The sequence below is a fragment of the Trematomus bernacchii genome, unplaced genomic scaffold (assembly GCF_902827165.1).
Source record: "Trematomus bernacchii unplaced genomic scaffold, fTreBer1.1, whole genome shotgun sequence".
Taxonomy (NCBI): domain Eukaryota; kingdom Metazoa; phylum Chordata; class Actinopteri; order Perciformes; family Nototheniidae; genus Trematomus; species Trematomus bernacchii.
Genome location: NW_022987735.1, coordinates 1780741 through 1801019, shown reverse-complemented (window position 1 = coordinate 1801019; position 20279 = coordinate 1780741). Strand labels below are relative to the sequence as shown.

The window sequence follows — 20279 nt, the reverse complement described above, 5'->3', positions numbered from 1 at the left end:
GTGTGCATGACTTACCAAAGAGCTGGCGGTGGAATATAAACTTCCCAGCTAACATGCCGGTGATAATGGCCAGTATCCAGCATATTACTTTCAGGGCGTTCCATTCGAGGCCCGGGTACTTGTTGAACAGGAAGGAGAAGCAGTTGCCCACCACAATCATATGGGCCTCTGTCTGACTGTGAGAGATGGGGTCTTCCGCAAAGATGAGGAAGTTGAAGAAGGTGACCAGGTAGGCCACAATGAGACGCGACCACGGGTGCTGGAAATAGTAGCGGAAACGGGCATCTATTTCCATCCTGCTGAGCCCCCGAGCCACACTACACCTGGGAGTCAGAGAGGGAGAGAGGGTGAGAGAGAGAAAGTCACATTTCAGTCAGATTACATTATACTCAAATCAGCACGGCAGATTAGAGTGAAACATCCCTCAGATTGAGATTAGTGTTAGGAGTGTAACTGAGGTTTGGGAGAGATTGTGAGATTATGCTAAATTCAGACAACTCTGTGCAGCAGCAGTGCCAATAATGCACCAACACAGAGATTTCTTAGTGCAGAGACAGGCTTTCACGTCAACGCAAAGATTATCACACAAACATGTCAGAGAGGGCTTGATCCGTCTGGATGGGGATGCCATGACAGCAAAGAATCAGGTGCATGAAAACAGGTTGAACTTTTGAAAAGTTTAATGTGTTAGCTGAGCTCACAACTTAACAAAAAGCTGAACAAAGATTAAGCCTTTTAAACTAAATTCTTCAGTCAGAAAAACAGGTTGAAGTTTAGTGTCATACCTGGATAAGATAGAATCTTGAAGTGCTTAGCTGTAAAGCGCTGGCTCTTGAAAAGGCTTATCCTCTCAGCCTGTCTACTCTGTGCTCCCCTCAGAAAAAGTGTGGCAGCATGTGCTCTGTTGGGGAACACCTGCCAAGCAGAGGCAGCGCTTAGAGTAACTTCCTAACAGTCCCCCCCTCTGTATTCTTAAAGCCCACACACGACACCCATCGACTTCACTCTGAACTCCCTCGCTGTAGCCCTTTGTGACTGGTCTGACTTTGCTCGACTGAATTCCCCAAACCAGTTCCCTGCTTTGACACAGTTTCCCAAAATACCCCACAGTGGGAATAGTAGATGATGTAACGTCTCCAGAAATAGAGCTGCCAAAGTGAAACCCCCATGTGGCTATTACATTTCACCAGCATCATGTTTTATCTTGTCATTCGGATACTTGCCACCTTGGGTCTTGCTAAACCAGTGATTCCATACACACTTAATCTTCAGTGAAATGCTTAATTCGTTTTCTGCCTTTATCCCATTATACACATTAAGAGGGCCAGTTGTGACATGGGACCTGTACCCAGTTTGAGGCCAGTGCAGAGTCCCAAACATGCATGGAGAGGGACTCAGCTGGCACCCAAAGGACACCCATGAATACAGGAAGAAAGCATGCAAATAATACCCAAAAAGGACTCATCAACCTGGGGGCTGACAATGATGGATATGCATTTGAGATTGCAGTAGAATCTGCAAGATCTTTGATATCCTAATCACCATTGTTATCATCTTGCTCATGGTAGGGCACATCCTCTAAACTCCCTGGCTTTTCCTCTAAACCATGTAAATGACTGGCCCTATAGACCTAAGTGCTGCTTGCAGGAAATACACTGAGTGGTCCGTCAATTTGGGCCAAATCTGTCAATTCCTGAATGGACTACCGTGTAAAGAGCATAAGTCTGTGACCACACACATCCCCTCTAATGTCACAACAGCGATGACGCCAAATGTCACATCGCCGACCTCACGTATCTCGCAGATAACACAGGCTTGACTGGAATTATCTGATTACACAACTTTAATATCGGTGCTCCAAGAGACATCTGGGACGGCCGAAATTCGTGCAGACCTTACCTGCTTGCAACTCGGTAATATAATGTGTGCATGTGCGGTGGATCAGCGTCATGAACGCACCTGCTCCACGCCGTTTTTGCTTTCAGTCGACAGCCGGGACAAGACGCCCCGCTCCCGCACGGCTCTCCTGTCACATCAAGCCGACAGCGGCGCTCTAATCATCCCAAATACGAAACGATGCGGGAGGGTTTTTGTGGAGGGATTATCCATGCGACCTGTTGTTGGTATACGACAGAGGCACCCCCAAATCCTCTGCCATTGTGCTGGAGCGTCCATGCGCCGGGCGGGCTAGCTGAGCCGGGCGGTGCTTCGTCAGCAGTTTCCCGCCGGGCGGTGCTGTTTCTGGGTTGTGAACGGGACGCTGCTGCTGTACAGAGGATGGAGATGGCTGGATCCACACAGCACGCATAGCATCTGTGCAACGCAATGTAGCCAACACATTATTCACCAGCGTCAATAGAGACAGTTCAAATATAATACTTCCGCTTTCACATTTCAAAGTAAAACGTGATGTGTCAATTAACCTACATAGATATATACAGTATAATATTGGCATGTGCTTACTTATTTTAATGCATTTTGTTTTATTTGGGTTTCACATATTCTTGTTATAATTTACTTTTTTAATACTAAGATAAAATGCAATTAATTATTGTTATTATTATTATGATACTGCTGTTTGGGTGTTTTCCTGTAGGCCTATAGGTACACACAAAGCCTGTATATTGTTGTTTAAAGGTTGACATTCCGTTAATAAACGAGTGTTGGTTCTTTGTGTTGCCATGTTATTGAAATAAACATTAGAACATTTAAATGTGGCTCTTTTTTATTAAAGCTTTTTATTTCTACAGTTAACATAATGCCTTATGAATATCAGCAATGCATAAAGCAAAGACTGTATGTAAAGACACATCAATGTCTCAATAAAATGTAGCTTAATACCATTCACTTTGAGGTAGTTCAACATTATAATCATTCATTTGAACTCTGAACTGTGCTACGCATGCGTATGCCAGCACCAATCTTTTTAGGAGAATAAATAAAACTCTTATTTTGAAGACCGGTTCACATTATTTCCGGTGTGACTCCAGCTGTGACCACATCCATAGCTGTGACACATCTCCTGAGATTCCCTCTGGTGACAGGATGAGGACAATTCTTCTGCTGTAAAATCTATCCATATATATTTTTTTATTTACCGAGGAGTGGGAGGGACATAGGGCAGAGGCAGGAAGCCCGGTGGCGTCCAGATGTTGCAGGATTTCACGCCAATAGGATTTGCTGCCATGAAAGCAGGACATATCTACGTGAATAAAGATCAGAATTGAAGAGTGAACAAATAACTGACTTGCTTTAATCGTGTTCCAACCCTGAGCCTATTGGTAAATATATAAAGAACCAATCTAATATTTTTGAATTCCACTGTATATAAAATACAATAATACAATAATTAATAAAAAAATACCGGTTTAATCATAAATATTGTCAATTTGATCATGTGACATTAAAAGCAGATGTGGGTTATCATGGGCGTCACTTTGTTAGAAAAAGTGGTGGGGACAATTTCTCCGAATTTAACATCAGCATAGCAGAAGACAAAATATGTACCTTTGTGCACACAACGAGCATACAGGTATGAAGGACAGAACATGACATGAGTACAAAATAAATACATGTATAAATACAGGAATACATACAGGAATCCAAAAAATACACGAATAAATACATTGGAAGAAAAACTCAATTAAATAAATGTGGAAATAAATGAACATTAATACTTTGTTTATTTATCTTACTTTTAAAAAGAATAATTGTCATATAACAGATTTAGGTCTTACATTATAATTTAATAATATTAATCCTATTAAGAAATGGTAATAAAAAAAGGAACATATATATGATAATTGTTTAATTATAACATATATTATAATTGTTTCATTATCAAATATATTATAATTGTTTGACCAGGTCCTGTGATTTAGATCTTGATGACGTCACACGGGGGGCGGCTCTTGTGGATGCAGTTCTCTTCCTGCTTCTCTGCCCTGGTTTCGCCTGAACAGCTGCATCAGCTCTTGATCCGACGAAAGACACAATGTCACATCAAACGGGCATTCAAGGTAGATGCGTTTCCCTGCTTTCAATGTCTCTTTCATTATGTCTTGTGTTGTGCGTGTGTGCCCTTCCCGGGTGAGCGTTAAGTACCTCCAACAATTCATTGTACCGAGAAGCTAGCGTCAAGTTAGCTAGCCACTCCTAGCTAGCTGTGAGCTATCGTGCTGTGTCTGATGATCAGCGGTGCCCTGTTTGGGCACTTTAAGGCTTTAATCCCTGAGCATTTAGCCAGTTCATGAGCCACCTAAATCACGGCTAGTGCTACTCAATTTTTTTCTCTACAATGTTGCAAAATGCATTAGCTTCTCAGTATAAAGCTGTAATCCTGCAACGTTAGTTTATCTTTCTAGATGGATGGGCGACGCCTTCATTTAAACAAACTGCTGGCCTGGTAGACCAACGGTGTTCCAATACATTCATGAATAGCACTGTCATTACCTGCTCTGTGTTATCATTTAAATAGTCTTGACAAAGGGCGTGACATCCTGTTAAACATGGCAGCAACACCGCGGAAATGCTTGTCTGTTTTGAGGTAAAACAACCTGCACATTATGTGAGTTAATAAGAAACAGGCATATGTTGTGACTATAAATGTCCCTTCTAACCCCAGGCCACCGTTTAACATTGGTTTTTCGTATATAGTTGATACTTAAATGAACTATGATCAGTTGTTTTGTTGGTATGTCTGTTTAACTCACCTGTCAAAGTCTGTCAAGTCTTAATATATTTGAGTTATTATTTACATGTGTGCAGCAGAGGCTTATGCAGGGTGTAGTCTAGGTCAAACTGCTATTATTTACACATACATGTTTATAGCTGTCCACACCTAACATGTAGATAAAACTAAACTAGATTCCTGTGTTTGAATAATAACACTGCCGTAGAAAAGCTGTGTAATAAATTATGGTATTTGACAATTGACCACATTGTCTATGTTATAGGGAATTGTTCCTTGCTTCCTGATATCAGAGAGATATTCGTATTGTGCCTGTATTTGGGTTCAAAGGTGGTTTGTGTTCTCATATCTGTACTACTGAAACCATGCAACCTTCTATGCATTGTAACAAATAATACACATTAAGTGTTTTACTGTGGGTTTAGTAATTGTTTCATTATTGCTTGATGAGGATATGACCAAATAATTTATAAAAATGTTCTGCTTGACTAAAAGTATGTTAAAAGGAAATAGGTTATTTAGAAGTTTATGTTAATAAAGATACATATAATCAATAAAGCTTTATTTAGTGTCTAACATGTGGTAACCTGGTCCACAGGTTAGTAAGACTCACAACATTTTCAGGTGGAAACATTTTAATCAAATGCTAAAAAAAGTCGTGTTAGCAGGAGTGTGCAGTTCATGCAGGCATCCGTTTAAAACCATAGAAACTAACACCCTTCTGTCTTTTCACAGCGGGTAATGATGTGAAAGACATCTTTGCCAAAGCCAGGAATGGAGACCAATATCGAGTCATAAAGGTCGTCATTGAGGCCGGTAAGCAGTGTCCCAGGGTGTTTGTTTACAGCTCCTTCTGCCAAGAAAACACTTAACTCGTACTTCTTCTCAGACTTCTACTAAAGCTGACATTTCAACATTACTAACAAATCTGTGCACTGCTGACTGTGTTGTTTTACACATCTGCTTTCCAGAGCAGCTGACTATGGGCACCACCGGGAAAGCATCAAAGAAGTGGGACCAGGAGTATGATTCCTTAGTTGTGCCCCTCCTGGAGGACGACGTGCCCTGCTATGTTCTGTACCGGCTGGACTCCACCAACAACCAGGGCTACGAGTGGATCTTCCTGGCCTGGTCACCAGACAACTCTACTGTAAGAAAACTTAGATGAATAGCTTTTCAAGATTCAAGGCTTTTGCTGTCATTTGTACATAACTACAGTGTAGATATGTCAAAAATCTTAGGTCACAGGCTCCTCGAACAGCGCAACACAATAAAACTGATAAAATAGTGCAAGTAAATACAAGTAAAATAGAATAGAAATAGTGCAACTTCACAGCATTTTGTCCTCTTCTGCTTTGAGCATCAGTTGGGTGGGGTTACCACATCAATACTGCATAAATGTAGGCAACAGACCTCTTAAAAATCTAAACACAGGCAGATTATGGTGCTCTCCAAATAACACGGCTCTTAAGTTTAAACCTCTCATCTCTCGACTGAAAATTCGCCCTCTCAGTGTTTCACTATTGTTGTTTTCTTGTCATTCAAATGTGTGTTTTGCATTTGCTGTGCTCTTGTCCCATACAATGTAAGTCATTGTCATTTGGTTCCATCAAAACTTTTGGTGTTGTCACTGCGATCCAAAATAACCATGACAAATAGACATACAAATGTTGTTTCTGTAGCAGTGGAAAGAGCAATGTTACAAGGAGAGAACGATGCCAGAAAAAGCCATGTAGGGTATATGTGGCACTCTAACTACATACTGCAATTTAACTTAAATTCACTTTCTGAGAGCCATATTCAAGCTTAACATTCCTGCCCTCACTCCAAAGCACCTCGCTGCAGGCTGAGGCTTGCCTGGAAGTTGCATGATCCTTTCACAACCAGCTGCTAAACTGAGTCAACTCAAGTCAAATGTATTTATTTATCCTATAATCAAGATTGTGTTTAAGAGGGCATTTAAAGGTACCCTAAGGAGTTTTCGACCGCTAGTAGTGCTATGGCTCAATGTTTTATTTATAAGTAGGTTCCCTTTTTGCTACTTAGTTTTAATTAACAGGTTGTGTTAATGCATAGCAAAGCATCAACAAAGGCAGGGAAGAAGATTGCTAGCATTTTATCAGGGATATAAACAATGCTGAGAGAAAACTAAAGTGTTTGCAAGAATATAATCAATCACTTAACACAGTTCTAATTATGTTCATAACATAAATGTATTTTCCATCCCATATTCATTTGAATGTATTCTACAAGAAAAGGTGTAACACACTTACAACAGAGCACAAAGCAAGAAGGAAAGATCAATAAGGAAATATGTTATCCTCTGAAGCTTCCAGATTTAAGCTCAAGAATGTTTGATTTGACTAAATGATAAACATTCTTTCACTTTTCTACATATTCTCAACAGGTGCGACATAAAATGTTATATGCTGCTACCAGAGCCACACTGAAGAAAGAGTTTGGGGGCGGGCACATCAAGGATGAGATTTTCGGTAACACAAAGGTAGGTCTTACAAGAGGAACTCATAATACTACCATTGTTATTCTCTGTTCTGTCATATTTATCTTGTTACATCATCCACTAAGCTACAACTGCATTTGTTTGTGCAACTCTGTTTTGCAAAATGACAACGAATGATCCTTGAATCCTTAACATTTGCAGTGTTGCGAAAAGCTCTTTTTATGCCCTTAAGCCTCAGTAACAAACCCTCAAAAGTTAAGCTTCAGTCTAATACATTTATGGAAACCAAAATGACAACAGATGTGCCAGTGAGTCAAACTGTATTGCTGTATGATGTGTGATTGTGCTGTTATTTGCCCACCCAGGATGAAATGAATCTGAGTGGATACAGGAAATATCTGGCTGTCCAGGCTGCCCCCCTTCCCCTCACTGCTGCAGAGGAGGAACTGAGAAAGATCAAACTGAATGAGGTGCGAACACACACACACACAGACACGTACAGACAAGCAAACACACAGATAACACACTTGGATTGAATTTCTTGGCTATTGTTCCCATGCTTGTTTTCACATAACCCATGGCATGTTGACAAGTTGAATTGCCTGAGTCCGTTCTGAAGTGGCTGTTGTGGATAGGGCTTGTTCTCAGTTCTTAAAATAAATGACACTACGTCATCCTTTTATCTGAGGTTTCAGAGGGGGAAAAAATAGCAGCTCACAGCAGTATTCTTCCTTATCACATCTGCTGTGTGTGAGGTCTAAATCCCAGCAGAAACAGTCAGAGTATCAATGAAGGCCAGCGATGCATCCTTCCAAACAGCACAAGGTCAGCAGCAGTGCCAGTGTGCATATGCTTGCCCGGCAGTATCAACAGTGAAAATATGCTGATGCATTAGAACAGCAGGATGTTGGCGGAGACGAATATATTAGGGCTTGGACACCACACACCCATAGCTCTACGGCTACATACCAGTGGAATAACAGTCCACTCGTCACTTTTATTACTGCCATTCAGTCACTTTAAACGTTTAATAAGCATTATTGTGGTGTATCTTTTCTTTTATGTCAGTTCAAAAGACACATTTCAATGTTATGCAAAACTAATGGACCATAAGTGTTTGCCTGTCTGAGCTCTTTATGGGTGTTCAAATATATATTTGGGAGAGCTTCATGCAAATGTAATTTCTCTGAAGTTATGAGCACTCAGCAGTGATTCTGCGTGAAGCACAGGTGAGCTGTATCACTGTGCTTTTCCTTTGTTGTTGGCAGAGAAAAGATAAAGAAATAATAATAATGTAATGTGATATCCTGCTAAGGCTGCAGGAGTGTTTACACTGCAGACTGACTCCACCAGACAGAAAAATGTCATCTGAAGTTTTACTCTTCGGACTTTGTGGTGCAGTTCCTATAAATGAACCCAAATGAACTGTTCTGCTTTTTTGAGAAACTACCTTTTCTAATTGCTGCTCTCCCGACCTCACCACACAAACAAGAACTGTCTTTCTTACCATATATGGAAGTGCTTTGAGAAGTGCACTCCCTCTCCAAAGTATGCTCAATTAAAGACAGCAGAGCAAATGGGAAGTGAGGTTTGTGCTCGTCCCACTTGACCAGCTGTTGAAGGAAGATAATATACCATTAATCTGGACCGCCTAGATGAAAAAGGGGCTTTGAAATATTTATCATTGCTGTGCCTTGGAGACTGCCTGACTTTTACTAAGCAGATGGATAAAAGACCCGCAATCCTTTTTGGTATGCGAGGTAGCTACATCGGAGGCTCAATCATGTTTGCACGGCATTTCATTTTGTGGGAACAGAGCTCTAAAAATAGATGCAATCCATCAGAGTAATCCCTCCAGCATTTCCAGTTTTCTGTCTGATTTGGTGGAGGCGCCTTGTCACTGCCGATACAAGCACCTCATGTAATCATCATGCTCCAGCAAGCTGCTTGTTGCAATTCTTTCTTTCTGATGACAAGAAATGAGAAAAACATTTATTATATTTTACTTATCCACAACTCTTTATCATGAAACTCCTGACAGGAAATTGATTTGCTTCCTCATATGATTGAATTTTAAGACCAGAGTGTTTTTCAAGAGTAGGATTTGTTCTGTTCTGACTTGTGATAGGCAGCATGATGACATAATGTCACCACCAACATGTCAACCAGAGTTTCCGTTAGCATTTTTTTTTGCCGGTCAACATGTCCGTTAAAGTTTAAATCTTCCGGACAAAATGAGAAAAGTGCCGGTCAAAGGTCTTCTTTGTTATTTATTGAGCTTTAAAACAAATTGATATGATTCTATATTAAACAAACTAATTATAGTAGATTAACTACATTTTTCACAAGTGTACAGTAACTTACAATAACACAGGAATAATAAACGGAGCGCTCTCTCTCTCTCCTGACAGCCCGTCAGTATCCGTCTCATGCAGCTCGCCGATCCAGTAATGAGTGACCCGACAGTAAAAATAAACATATCTATAACTACTTTAGGTAGTTTGAGAGGTAATTAAAATAGCTAAGTGTGATTTTCTAACCTGAAGTGTGTGTTTTGCTCCGCTCACCGCTGCAGGTGATCCTGCATAGCTGCGTGTCGACTCGTCAGCAGCAGCTGATCTCTCTCTCCCGTCAGATTAGACTTCACTCGCATTTATGTCCATATCGATCAGATCTAGCTAGTTCTAGCTAATGATATGACTACCTGCTTATCAAAAGACACCTCAACAATAAGCGTTGCTATGCAACCGGGCGAGGCCGCAAAGTATACCGCAGCATTATGCATTTGTTTACATGCCTAACAGAACCCCGAGGCATTACCAACATATCAACGCACAATCAACCCATACAGGACATCTCTTTCTTTCGTGTGTGTGTGTGTGTGTGTGTTGTGTGTGTGTGTGTGTGTTTGTGTGTGTGTGTGTGTGTGTGTGTGTGTGTGTGTGTGTGTGTGTGTGTGTGTGTGTGTGTGTGGTGTGTGTGTGTGTGTGTGTGTGTGTGTGTGTGTGTGTGTGTGTGTGTGTGTGTGTGTGTGTGTGTGTGTGTGTGTGTGTGTGTGTGTGTGTGTGTGGTGTGTGTGTGTGTGTGTGTGTGTGTGTGTGTGTGTGTGTGTGTGTGTGTGTGTGTGTGTGTGTGTGTGTGTGTGTGTGTGTGTGTGTGTGTGTGTGTGTGTGTGTGTGTGTGTGTGTGTGTGTGTGTGTGTGTGTGTCATGTTAGAATCCACATACTCACTGTTTACCACAGATTCCAATTCTAGATTCAATAATTAACTTGGGTGTTTGAGCATATATCTGTATAAATATGCCTCTTAATAAAGAAGAGACCTTTTTGAATGTACTTAATAAAGTAATAATAAATGCCACCTATGTGTTATCTATTTAATATTTGCTAAATAATGCTCCGATCAGTCGTACGATTGACCTCATTAATGTGTCTATGACAGGTAGATAGGAAGCTGAAGTGCCTCTTCCTGTTTTTTGTGATGTGTTCAGGTGCAGACGGACATCAGCGTGGACACCAAGCAGCAGACTCTGCAGGGAGTGGCCTTCCCTATCCACCAAGACGCTATTGCAGCACTTGAACGTTTTAGGGACAAAAGAGTCAATTACGTACAACTGGTGAGTCCTTAAGAGCAAATCATTAGTCAGTTTATGACCTTTGCTCCATCAATAATTGGATAAACAAATCAAGTCTCTTTTCTTTTATTACATTTTGCTGGGAGAGATGGGGTCTTTTTGGTCAGGAGTTGTTTACAGACCGACACAATGAGTTACTCATTTTGCCCAAAAAGCCTTTGTCCTTCTCATTGAAATTCAAAGGCTTTATGTCACAACTCAGATCAGATCATCGCCAAGTACAAAGGAATAATTGTGGCACTGTTGCAGCTTTGTCTCAGTTCCCTTTTTTGTCTGTTATCCTAAAAGCTTTTCAAGACAGCAGAGTGTTTGATGTATTTCTCTAACAAAGGCATTTGTATAGTAAATGTTCCACCTCAGACACCTGAGAGCGAGGGAAATGCTTGATTTTATTCACTCGCCCCAAACAGATTTTCCTAATTTGTCTAGAATTCCAAGCAGGAACTACATGGTCACAAGCGCATGCCACCAACCTCGTGAGTAACCTTTCCATTCCTTTGTCTACAGGAAGTAGATGCTGAGAAGGAGCTGATTCGGTTGTCCAACACTGAGCCAACAGAGTTGAAAGACCTGCCACTGAGAATCCCTAAAGAATCTGCACGATACCACTTCTTCCTCTACAAACATTCCCACGAAGGCGACTACCTAGAGTCCACAGGTGATTAGATTCTCACAACTTATTATGAAAAGTCAACACACCCTCTATTATTTCTGTACGTCAACGTTTCTTATGTTGTTTCGAATTATATTTTGTGTCTGCTTTTCTAATTGTCTTTTCTTCCCTTTGCAGTGTTCATTTACTCCATGCCCGGGTACAACTGTAGCATCCGAGAGAGGATGCTGTATTCCAGCTGCAAAAACCCCTTGGTGGACATGGTGGAGCACAACCTCCAGATCGAGATTGAGAAAAAGGTGAGACTATCCATCATGATGAAATACTTATGGCATACAAATCTTCGTATTTTTTTGTCACAAACTTTAAGCCCTTAAAACCTTCTTTAAATCCTGATTATTTCTCAAAATATTTCTAATTAATAGGCAACAATCAAAGTTAGAATTCGGAACTAACATAATTATGTTTCATTTATTAATGATTAGGTCAGTTTGTGTTTGGTTTGATCTAGAGCTGCAACAATTAGTTCACCCTCAGGAACATTTTCAGCGACTATTTGGATACTTTTCAATCAAAAATGCTGCAAATTCACTGGTTCAAGCTTCCTAAATACTTTACACTGTCATATACTGTAAATGGAACTATTTCAACTCATATTGCATTTTAATTGAAGTTTTTATTGACAAAGCAAAAATAATTAGTTGATGCCCTAGTTTGATAAGATTTTTTTGACTGGGAAGCATGACCGTCACATTTGTCATTTATTTATTTATTGCCTAATTCATTACTTTTGCGCAACATGACATCACCTTTTCCTTAAGGAATCCCCCTCACTTTGATCCAGTGAGAAAATCACAGACACAAGACAGAAATCCCTTAAAAATCAAAACCTTTAAAACTTTTTAAAGTGGATTGAGTAAATGTTTTTAGAGTCTTTAAAGGGACAATTTGCCTCCTGATGTGGATTCAGTGCTAAAAAGTAAATTCATGAGGTTATTTGTTTAGTATAACATAAAGAGTGTGTTTTCTGTTTCGAAGATGATATTCGAAACAGATGGTCACCACAAAGTAGAACCTTTAATACTTAAAAAGAACATGCTTTGCTTAAGGAGTTTTTGATTATGTTGTGTCTGCAAGTGCATCTGCTCATATTTTCGGTCTGTTTCCCAGTTGGAGATCGACAACGGGGATGAACTGACCGGTGACTTCCTGTACGAAGAGGTGCATCCCAAGCAGCATGCACACAAGCAGGCCTTCGCCAAGCCCAAAGGTCCCATCGGGAAGAGGGGCGTGCGCCGCATCACCCGACCCGCCCCAGAGGGAGAGGAGAGAGATTAAACAGACCTCAGCACCACCACCTCCACCCCGAGCACGTTCCACAGTGGAACATTCCTGCAATGGGGGAAATCATATTTGACACGCTTGTTTAAAAGAATAAGACGACAACCTCAAACGCCCGTAAACATCCCCCAGAGACCCAACTATGCACACCAAGGACAACTGAGCAATGACACACTTCAGAATTTTCCATTTGTAGCTTGCCAAATGGAAGCATATTCATGTATGTTAGTACAGTCACAACCATTCACAATGATTTAAAAGAGGCCCAAACAAAGTCAAATGTGAGGTTTCCACATTGTTGCCAGCTCTTAGACTTTACAAAGTGTTAATGTGACTAATGTGAACTTGCGCCAATATGATAAAAAAAAAAACATTCTGAGTTCACATGCTTGAATTCTTAACTTGCATTCCTTAAGTCTGTGTCAATTAATGTTTTTGTGTCTAATATGTTGGAATTGTCTCCTACTGTTTGCACAATGAAGTGCTCCAAAGCAGAAAAAGTTATCCCACTTGTGTCTATTGATTCCTTTTAACAGTGCATTTTATATTTGGAAAATTGACTTCTTTTTTGATATTACTGTGGTTTACATGAAAAAAATCATCTGCTGAGAAACTTATTTTTCTATGCAAGTGCTGTAAATGTACATATTGTAGCTGTGTGATGCTATATGACTAAGAAACAGTCTAGTCTGTTTTGGTGATTGTCTGTGTTGGTGAGGATCACAGTGGAAAGACCCAGTGCTTCCAGAAATATTCCATCAGTACATCTCAGATTTCACTCAGAGGAAGCTACTCCAACTTTGCTGGTTCCCAAACAGGAGGGCAGCCGAGCAACCGGATAGGAAAGGGAATAATATACTTAATACCTTGATGAAAATGTTGCCACATCCACTGGTCTACTGATTAATATTAGGCAAACTACTTAGCTCACCTCATGTCTGAAGGGAAAATCACTTCCTGTATATTCATACTTTGTCATTCTAATAGAAAATAAAATCATGTTCGGTCTTATTTGTTTTCTTACCAATCTTTCTTTTAACGAAGAAAAAATAAAATATTTAAATCACACATTGTTTCATTTTATTCTTTTTACAATAAATACATTATGTGGACACTGTAATCGTAACAGACACTTTCAGTATTTTTAATACATTCAAATATCAAACCTGACAAAACAATCTCATAAAATGCTGTAGGAAAAAAAAGTAAAAAATATAGTAAATCATTCATGATAAAATACAAAAATGCAATTTATTACTGAATTCTTATTTGAGTATTGTGTTCTGTATACAATACTTTTTGTCAGTCACAGTCAACAAGTAACATTTATTCTGCGCACGGTGACGTGAGAAGGCTCATGAAGCTTGGATCTTTTCTGGGATGCTGTGCTTCAATCCTGTGCTCTAAAATCCAGTGAAATGCTTTTGACAACTCCTTTCAGTTCCAACAGGACCTGTTGAGAAACATATTGATATGAATAGCTCAAATAGACAGTCTACAAATAAAAAGACATGCACTTTAGTTTTTAGCATTTTCATGCAGAGAATAAAACCTTATATAGAAAACATTGTCTTCTTAACAATATTATTAACATGCCACACGTTAAACTTAGTAACATGTTCCTTCAATAGGATTAACAGGGGAATTGAACATTATTTATTTTAAGATGATCTCTTATGCAGCGTCTTGTCCAAACCCAAATACGCAGCTGAAAATAGTCCCTAACAAATTCACCATTTACTCCTGTTTGAAGGTTTTTCCAAACTAAAGTGCAACATTGTTAAGGGAAATTACACTGAATATGTATGTTTCCTAAGATTTATATATTCAGTATACTTCGATGAATCATGGGAGAGCTACAGCCAGGCTGGGGAAGTCAAGACGGTGCAGACAGATTAAGACATTGATCGATGTGGTTGTATTACTTATCAATGCGCCTGGAACTGATTATACAGGTATCTCCCTCAAGGTGACACAGAAAGTGTTGCACAGTAGCTTCAACTTTAAATCTGAATATCTGCCGTTATCTCTCCCCACTGTACCTGTTTGATGACTGGCCGTCTGTTTTTCCTGTCGAGGAGGCAGTTACAGGCCAGAGAGTACACACTCTCCACCTGGCTCATCTCCCAATCGCTCATCTTTTTGTCCAGGAACTCCTCCAAAGTCAGATCTTCCTCTTCATCATCTATATCATCCTTCATCTCCATCTGGGAGTGGAGGGGATGAAAAATCGCACTATATGTGACTTACGGCAGTGATAAACTATATTGCTTCCTCTTCAACTAAGTATTATTGCTTCAATCATGTCGGGGAATTCGATTTCCAGTGTCCCTTTTCTTTTGGACACTCCAAAATATACTGTACATTTTGCCCAGCACAGGTGAAACTAAATCAAATCTCTCTTTGACTACCAACTGATAGCCCTGACTAATTAAAGGTTACATCTCGAGTAAGCTGTTATCATAAACTTGAGCTTGATAGATACACAGAGAAAGCCTCTTTTGTGCTGCTCACCAAGAACTGTGGCTCGCGGTTTTCATCGGCTGGCGAGAGTCCAGACAATATTTCCAACAACACCTGTAGATGACAGAGAGATGGGGTCAATCACATTGCTCTGGATGTCACAAAAACCTTTATTACTCCACCATGTGCCAGGTAGCTTCACAGACACTGTAGTGTTTGCACAGCTGTCCATATAACACATATAGGCTGTACATACTGCACTGTATAGAAGGTCAGGAGGTTTTACACACTGCTGATCCCATAAAACAATCTACTAATGTCGTACAATGGATTATATGTTTGACATTTACAGCTACTAATACTTGTCAGCTGTGGCCCTTCACTGATTTGTAGGCAATAATAGACGTTACATAACATAAAGCTCTATTTTCACAAATGTGAAGAAATGTATACGCTAATGTTTATGTCCTGCAATTATGTATGTGTCAGTACTTTGTGAGAACCTTGCACTTAAGTAAACTGCTGAGTTGTTTTTACATTTGACATTACAGTTGCAGTTTTTTTTCTCCCAGACATAATATCCAGTCAATGTGTGTGTGCATGCATTTTGGGAGTGTGCAGAAAGCCTACCACTCCAAAGCTGAAGACGTCAGACTTTGATGTGATCTGTCCTCTTAGCGCTTCAGGTGCCATGTATGCACGGGTCCCCACAATCCTCTCCGTCATCACGGTTGTTGACGTCCGCTTGGCCGATGCCCTCGTCAGCCCAAAGTCTGAGATCTTAGCCACAAATGTTTCATCTAAGAGGATATTTGCACTGACAAGAAGAAAATAAAGATTACAGTACAGCAGGAGGTTAGCTTACCTTAGCACAATTAATGGAAAGAGCTAGCATAGCTCTGCCATACGTTGACAACATCCACGTACCAGTTCACTAGAGCTCCTATAATAAATAAGCATATATTGATACAAATATATATAAAGTGCTTGTTCAGTTATAAAGACATTTAACTTGTTTATCTTTATGCCCTGAATTGTAGAAATAACCGGACATTTTGAAAATAATACGGAGATTGAAGCCCCTCTCATATCCTTTTGTTGTGAAGTTGTTATAAGCCTTGCAAACAGACAGAAAACTGGGGGAAATACTTATCCTGTATCATGTATCAGAACTGTAAAAACAACATGAACAATAGAATAGTTCTTTGAAAAAGTAAAACAAATTGTATTTCCCAAAATGTTTAATTATTATATTAGGAAAAGATCATTTCATTAAAAGGCATGACAATGAAGATACACCTCACTTTATGTACCTTTTAACGTCTCTGTGGACATGATGGTTGCTGTGCAGATACTCCAAGCCTCTCACTGTCCCTTCAGCTATCAAGCATCTCTGTCGCCAGCACAGTGGAGGGCTTTCATCCTGAATGGAAAAAAAGCAAACAATTAATTCATCTGTGTAAAGTAAAGCACAGGTGATAGAAGCAAGCAACAGTTGAGATGCTTACCAAGCAAGCGATTCGGTCTAGCAAAGAACCGTTGACCATGAGGGGATACACCAAACACGGGTGCTGACCATCAGAGGAAAATCCAACCATGTCAACCAGGTTTTCATGTTTCAGCCTGTGGAACAAACTGTCTCATCAAACCAGATCTGTAATTACAAATAAATGAATCTATGTTGACCTCAAAGAAAAATGTCTAGCAAGTTGGGTAATACCCTTATTTCTTTGCTTGCTGAGTTTTAATCAAACCCCATGGTCGCACAAAAAAGATACTCTGAAAAGTATTTACATTTCCGATTTGACCAATATTTTTATCGACCAACTCCATTCATTCTCCATTTAGTAATTACAATAACTGGCTAAAAGTATCTATTCAATCTGAATGTATTTGTCGGTCCTAAGCTAAACGCAGGCTGCTTTTACAAAACCTTGAACCTGCAGAAACAGCGTGTTGGCTCTAGCATATAAAACATAATGGTTATGAGGTGGCTATGAGTCATCAAAATCAACCTGATCAACAAGGATTTAGAGAGACGATAACACGTACACTTTCAGAGTCTGGATCTCTTGGTTGAACTGAACTTGCAGCTCGTCCAGGGACATGTCCTCCATCTAAATGAGATAGTATGTTATGTTGTGATTTGCAAAATTAGCATAAGTATAATATTGCCATAAAACGTTTGAACTTACAGGATTGAGCTTTTTCACAGCAACGGGTTTGTCATTTAGGAGACCTTTGTACACAGTGCCAAAGCCTCCCTCTCCCAGTCTGCTGCCGCCGTCTGATATTGGCCGGTCATCAAAATTGCCTGTGATCTTCATCAGCTCATTGTAGAGGAAACTGGAGACACCTAATGAGGAACACAGAAAAGTTTCATTTTAACTTATGTAGTTGAGCTCCCATTGCTGCCACCTGCTGGTCAATTTAGTAAACGTACACATTCCCATAGAAGCAGCATCCTTACTGTACATGTAGAAATATAGATGTCAGGAACCAAGATAAAATAGCTTTTTTTAGTAGTGGAACTAAATTATTTGACTCAGGTAAATTGATGTTTTCAACTTGCAATCACATATTGTTTAGTGCCATATGCATCACAACCTCCTTTTATTTAAAGATCAAAAACGATGGACTCTGTCATCTGTATGCATAAACAAGTGATATTTATACTAGCCTCTCTACAGTTGGGTTTGTAAACATAACTAAATAAAATTATATTTAACTTAATTTGAAAGAAAACTAAAGTGCAGTTACCTGTGTGTTCTGGTTCACTGCTCTCCAGTAGCATCTGTGTCAGCAGAACAGAGCTCTCAGCTGGTGGCCGTGTCTCTGTGTCTTCCAGGAGTCTAGTAGGAGCAGCGCTGTTCGTTTGTACTGCTGGAGAGGCCTGCTGTATCTCTGGTAAAACATCCTCTTCCACTGTGTCTGGACAACACATTGAATACGTTATTTTGCTGATATGGCGCAGTAGTCTTAATATCTTAAATTGGTTGTTGATACTGAGATGGGCATTTGTACAGATTATTTAAAATAAATAAGTTTTTTTTTATGTTGCTCATTTCTGTGTAGATGTTAGATAGTAGTAGGCCTACTTTTCCCCCCTTTTGTTTTGAAACTAGTATTGTAAGTCATAATGTCATTCCTCAGAAAACAGACACTTTTATTGCATGTCACAACAATGTAATTAACAATAAGTATGTTACTCTTTGGTGATTTGTTTATATATGATTAGAATATGTATGTTTTTACATTTGCCATTAAATGGTGTCTCTTCCCTCTCTATGGCATTCATGTTTTTGTACATAATCCCTTATACATGCAACAAACCTGGAACTCATTAATTATTGAAGTATAAATGCATTTATTTGGTCACTTACTGATTTGATTTAATTGGAAAACTGTTTTGATGTATGTTTTGAGAATATGTGATTTAAGAATTAGAAAATATTGTCAAATGTAACAGACCACTGATGATACATAGATAGGCTTACATGTTTATTTAATAGCGTGGAATTATAATAATACCGTTTTGTGTTATATCATACCAGGTAGCAGGATACTAGCAGCAGCCAGTAACTTGTGACTCTTCAAAATGTCCACCAGTTCACCCACTGTACTGTTGGTGGTCCCCCAGTCAGCCAGCAGAGCCACCGTGGGACTTTCCCCCTGTGCCACAAGCCTTTCAAATCTCCTGAGACACAAATACATCAAATACATATATGAAATATTGTATTAATAAAGAAAATAGACAAATAGAAAATGGATATTCTAGCATTCTCGACCTTAACTGAAACAATAACACAGCAAATACACCAGCTATATTCACCTACCTGACATGATGCTGAGAGTACCCCAACTCCCCACTCGGCTTCCGTATCGACACAATAACATCTTTCCACCTGTCCTGGGAATCCAAAAAGTCGGACAACTTGCGACGCAAACTATAACTGAGGTTTCGGATGTAAGTAGCGGAAGTTATTGAGTTATTCATCCTACGACAAAATAATGACACAACAACCTGTTGGACAGTTATTCTAACATGGTGTGCAATTTACAACGCCGCTATGGGTGTTAATTATCCGCCGTTAAACCCATGAAAGGAGAGACAATATCAAACATTTTGCTCACGGTTTGGTACAATGTGTAAACTTTCCAATATTGAGCAACTTCCTTAAACGTAACACAAGCAGGCCGGCCCCCTTCAAGTCTCCACCTCCATGCGGAAATACGTACAGTCTAATACAAGCAGTGATGAATATACATCCATGAATAAAAGGTTCACATTGTACTGTGTGTCCCCGGATGTTGGTAAGATCACAGTTTGTGCACTCTGTAGATGTGTTTGAGTTAGTTAGTTTAGTTAACGTTATCTTTCCTGTTTTTGAGGAGAGAAACAGAAAGACAAACATATGCTGTGCTTTCAATGCCCATATGTTTGTAGTATGACAGTGGCCTCTAGTGGACAGTAACCAGATTTCACGTCTGAAACCAGCCTGAGATGTGGTGTTGTTTTGTGATATGACCAATGGCATAGGTAATTTATTTACAGGGATAACTCTAAGTGGAAATCTATGTTTGATAACTGAAACATACTGTATGAGTGCCTCCTTGCATCAAGATGGATCTTGCTTGGGGGGAACTGCAGAGAAAATGGCAGAACAATGAAGAGGTCCAGATCAGGCCCAAATCAAGGACTGGAAAATGTGTAAGTGCTTATATGTATACATCTTACATTCATTCATGTACATACCTAAAAGAGTATATTGAATGCAAATATATTAAAACGTGTCTATCATGCACATAAACATATCTTTGCAACTTGGAAAGAGGAGTAGGTATTGTTTCTGTGTTCTAACTGGACATGCTTTAGCTATAGCTGAAGCAGGAAGCAACTGATTTAATGAATTATCGGATTTCATTTAACTGAAGTAACATTTAAGAACTGACTTTGTCCTTTTACATGAGATGTAACTTTAGAACAACCATGTCCAGATAGCTTTGATTGTGAATTGTGCCTTTTAATTGTGTTGCTCCTTCATCATTCTCTCTCTCTTTTTATTGGCAGTACCT

At 39.6% G+C, this 20279-nt stretch overlaps 3 protein-coding genes across 4 annotated transcripts in view; 1 reads left to right on the top strand and 2 right to left on the bottom strand.

Annotated features, from left to right (window-relative positions):
- tmem117 (transmembrane protein 117) overlaps positions 1-2403 on the bottom strand; it is a 39575-nt gene extending 37172 nt beyond the window's left edge. Inside the window, exons 1-2 of the mRNA XM_034145947.1 lie at positions 1960-2403; positions 16-323 (exon numbers count right to left, since the gene is read on the bottom strand). Coding sequence (XP_034001838.1) covers positions 16-295 — 280 coding nt within the window. The 5' untranslated portion in view covers positions 296-323; positions 1960-2403. The remainder of the gene's footprint in view (positions 1-15; positions 324-1959) is intronic.
- Positions 2404-3886: 1483 nt separating this feature from the next.
- LOC117494947 (twinfilin-1-like) lies at positions 3887-13808 on the top strand. The gene is made up of 9 exons (XM_034145959.1): positions 3887-4019; positions 5426-5506; positions 5662-5840; positions 7098-7193; positions 7517-7621; positions 10643-10768; positions 11294-11444; positions 11577-11698; positions 12570-13808. The coding sequence occupies exons 1-9, from the start codon at positions 3995-3997 to the stop codon at positions 12735-12737; spliced, it is 1053 nt and encodes a 350-aa protein (XP_034001850.1). The 5' UTR covers positions 3887-3994; the 3' UTR covers positions 12738-13808.
- Positions 13809-13811: 3 nt separating this feature from the next.
- On the bottom strand, positions 13812-19391 carry irak4 (interleukin-1 receptor-associated kinase 4). 2 transcript variants are annotated; one of them, XM_034145958.1, is made up of 11 exons: positions 19040-19391; positions 18755-18900; positions 17964-18128; positions 17399-17559; positions 17256-17320; positions 16712-16826; positions 16517-16626; positions 15834-16020; positions 15255-15317; positions 14783-14947; positions 13812-14193 (listed from the first exon to the last, which is right to left on the bottom strand). In XM_034145958.1, exons 1-11 carry the CDS (start codon positions 19198-19200, stop codon positions 14131-14133), a joined length of 1401 nt encoding a protein of 466 aa, XP_034001849.1. In that variant the 5' UTR covers positions 19201-19391; the 3' UTR covers positions 13812-14130. The 2 variants fall into 2 exon arrangements, with proteins under 2 accessions (XP_034001849.1, XP_034001848.1); XM_034145957.1 differs by having other exon boundaries at positions 17964-18134; positions 19040-19390.
- Positions 19392-20279: the final 888 nt, after the last annotated feature.

Bases quoted from the DNA above. Each gene is read 5' to 3' on its own strand.
- LOC117494947 (XM_034145959.1), top strand. From the start codon at position 3,995: ATGTCACATCAAACGGGCATTCAAG. The intron at 7,194-7,516 runs GTAGGTCTTACA...TTGCCCACCCAG, and splicing joins AGATTTTCGGTAACACAAAG to GATGAAATGAATCTGAGTGG. The intron at 11,445-11,576 runs GTGATTAGATTC...TTCCCTTTGCAG, and splicing joins CGACTACCTAGAGTCCACAG to TGTTCATTTACTCCATGCCC.
- irak4 (XM_034145957.1), bottom strand. From the start codon at position 19,200: ATGAATAACTCAATAACTTCCGCTACTTACATCCGAAACCTCAGTTAT. The intron at 16,627-16,711 runs GTAAGCATCTCA...TTTTCCATTCAG, and splicing joins TAGACCGAATCGCTTGCTTG to GATGAAAGCCCTCCACTGTG. The intron at 16,021-16,516 runs GTACATAAAGTG...TCTTCTTGTCAG, and splicing joins GTCCACAGAGACGTTAAAAG to TGCAAATATCCTCTTAGATG.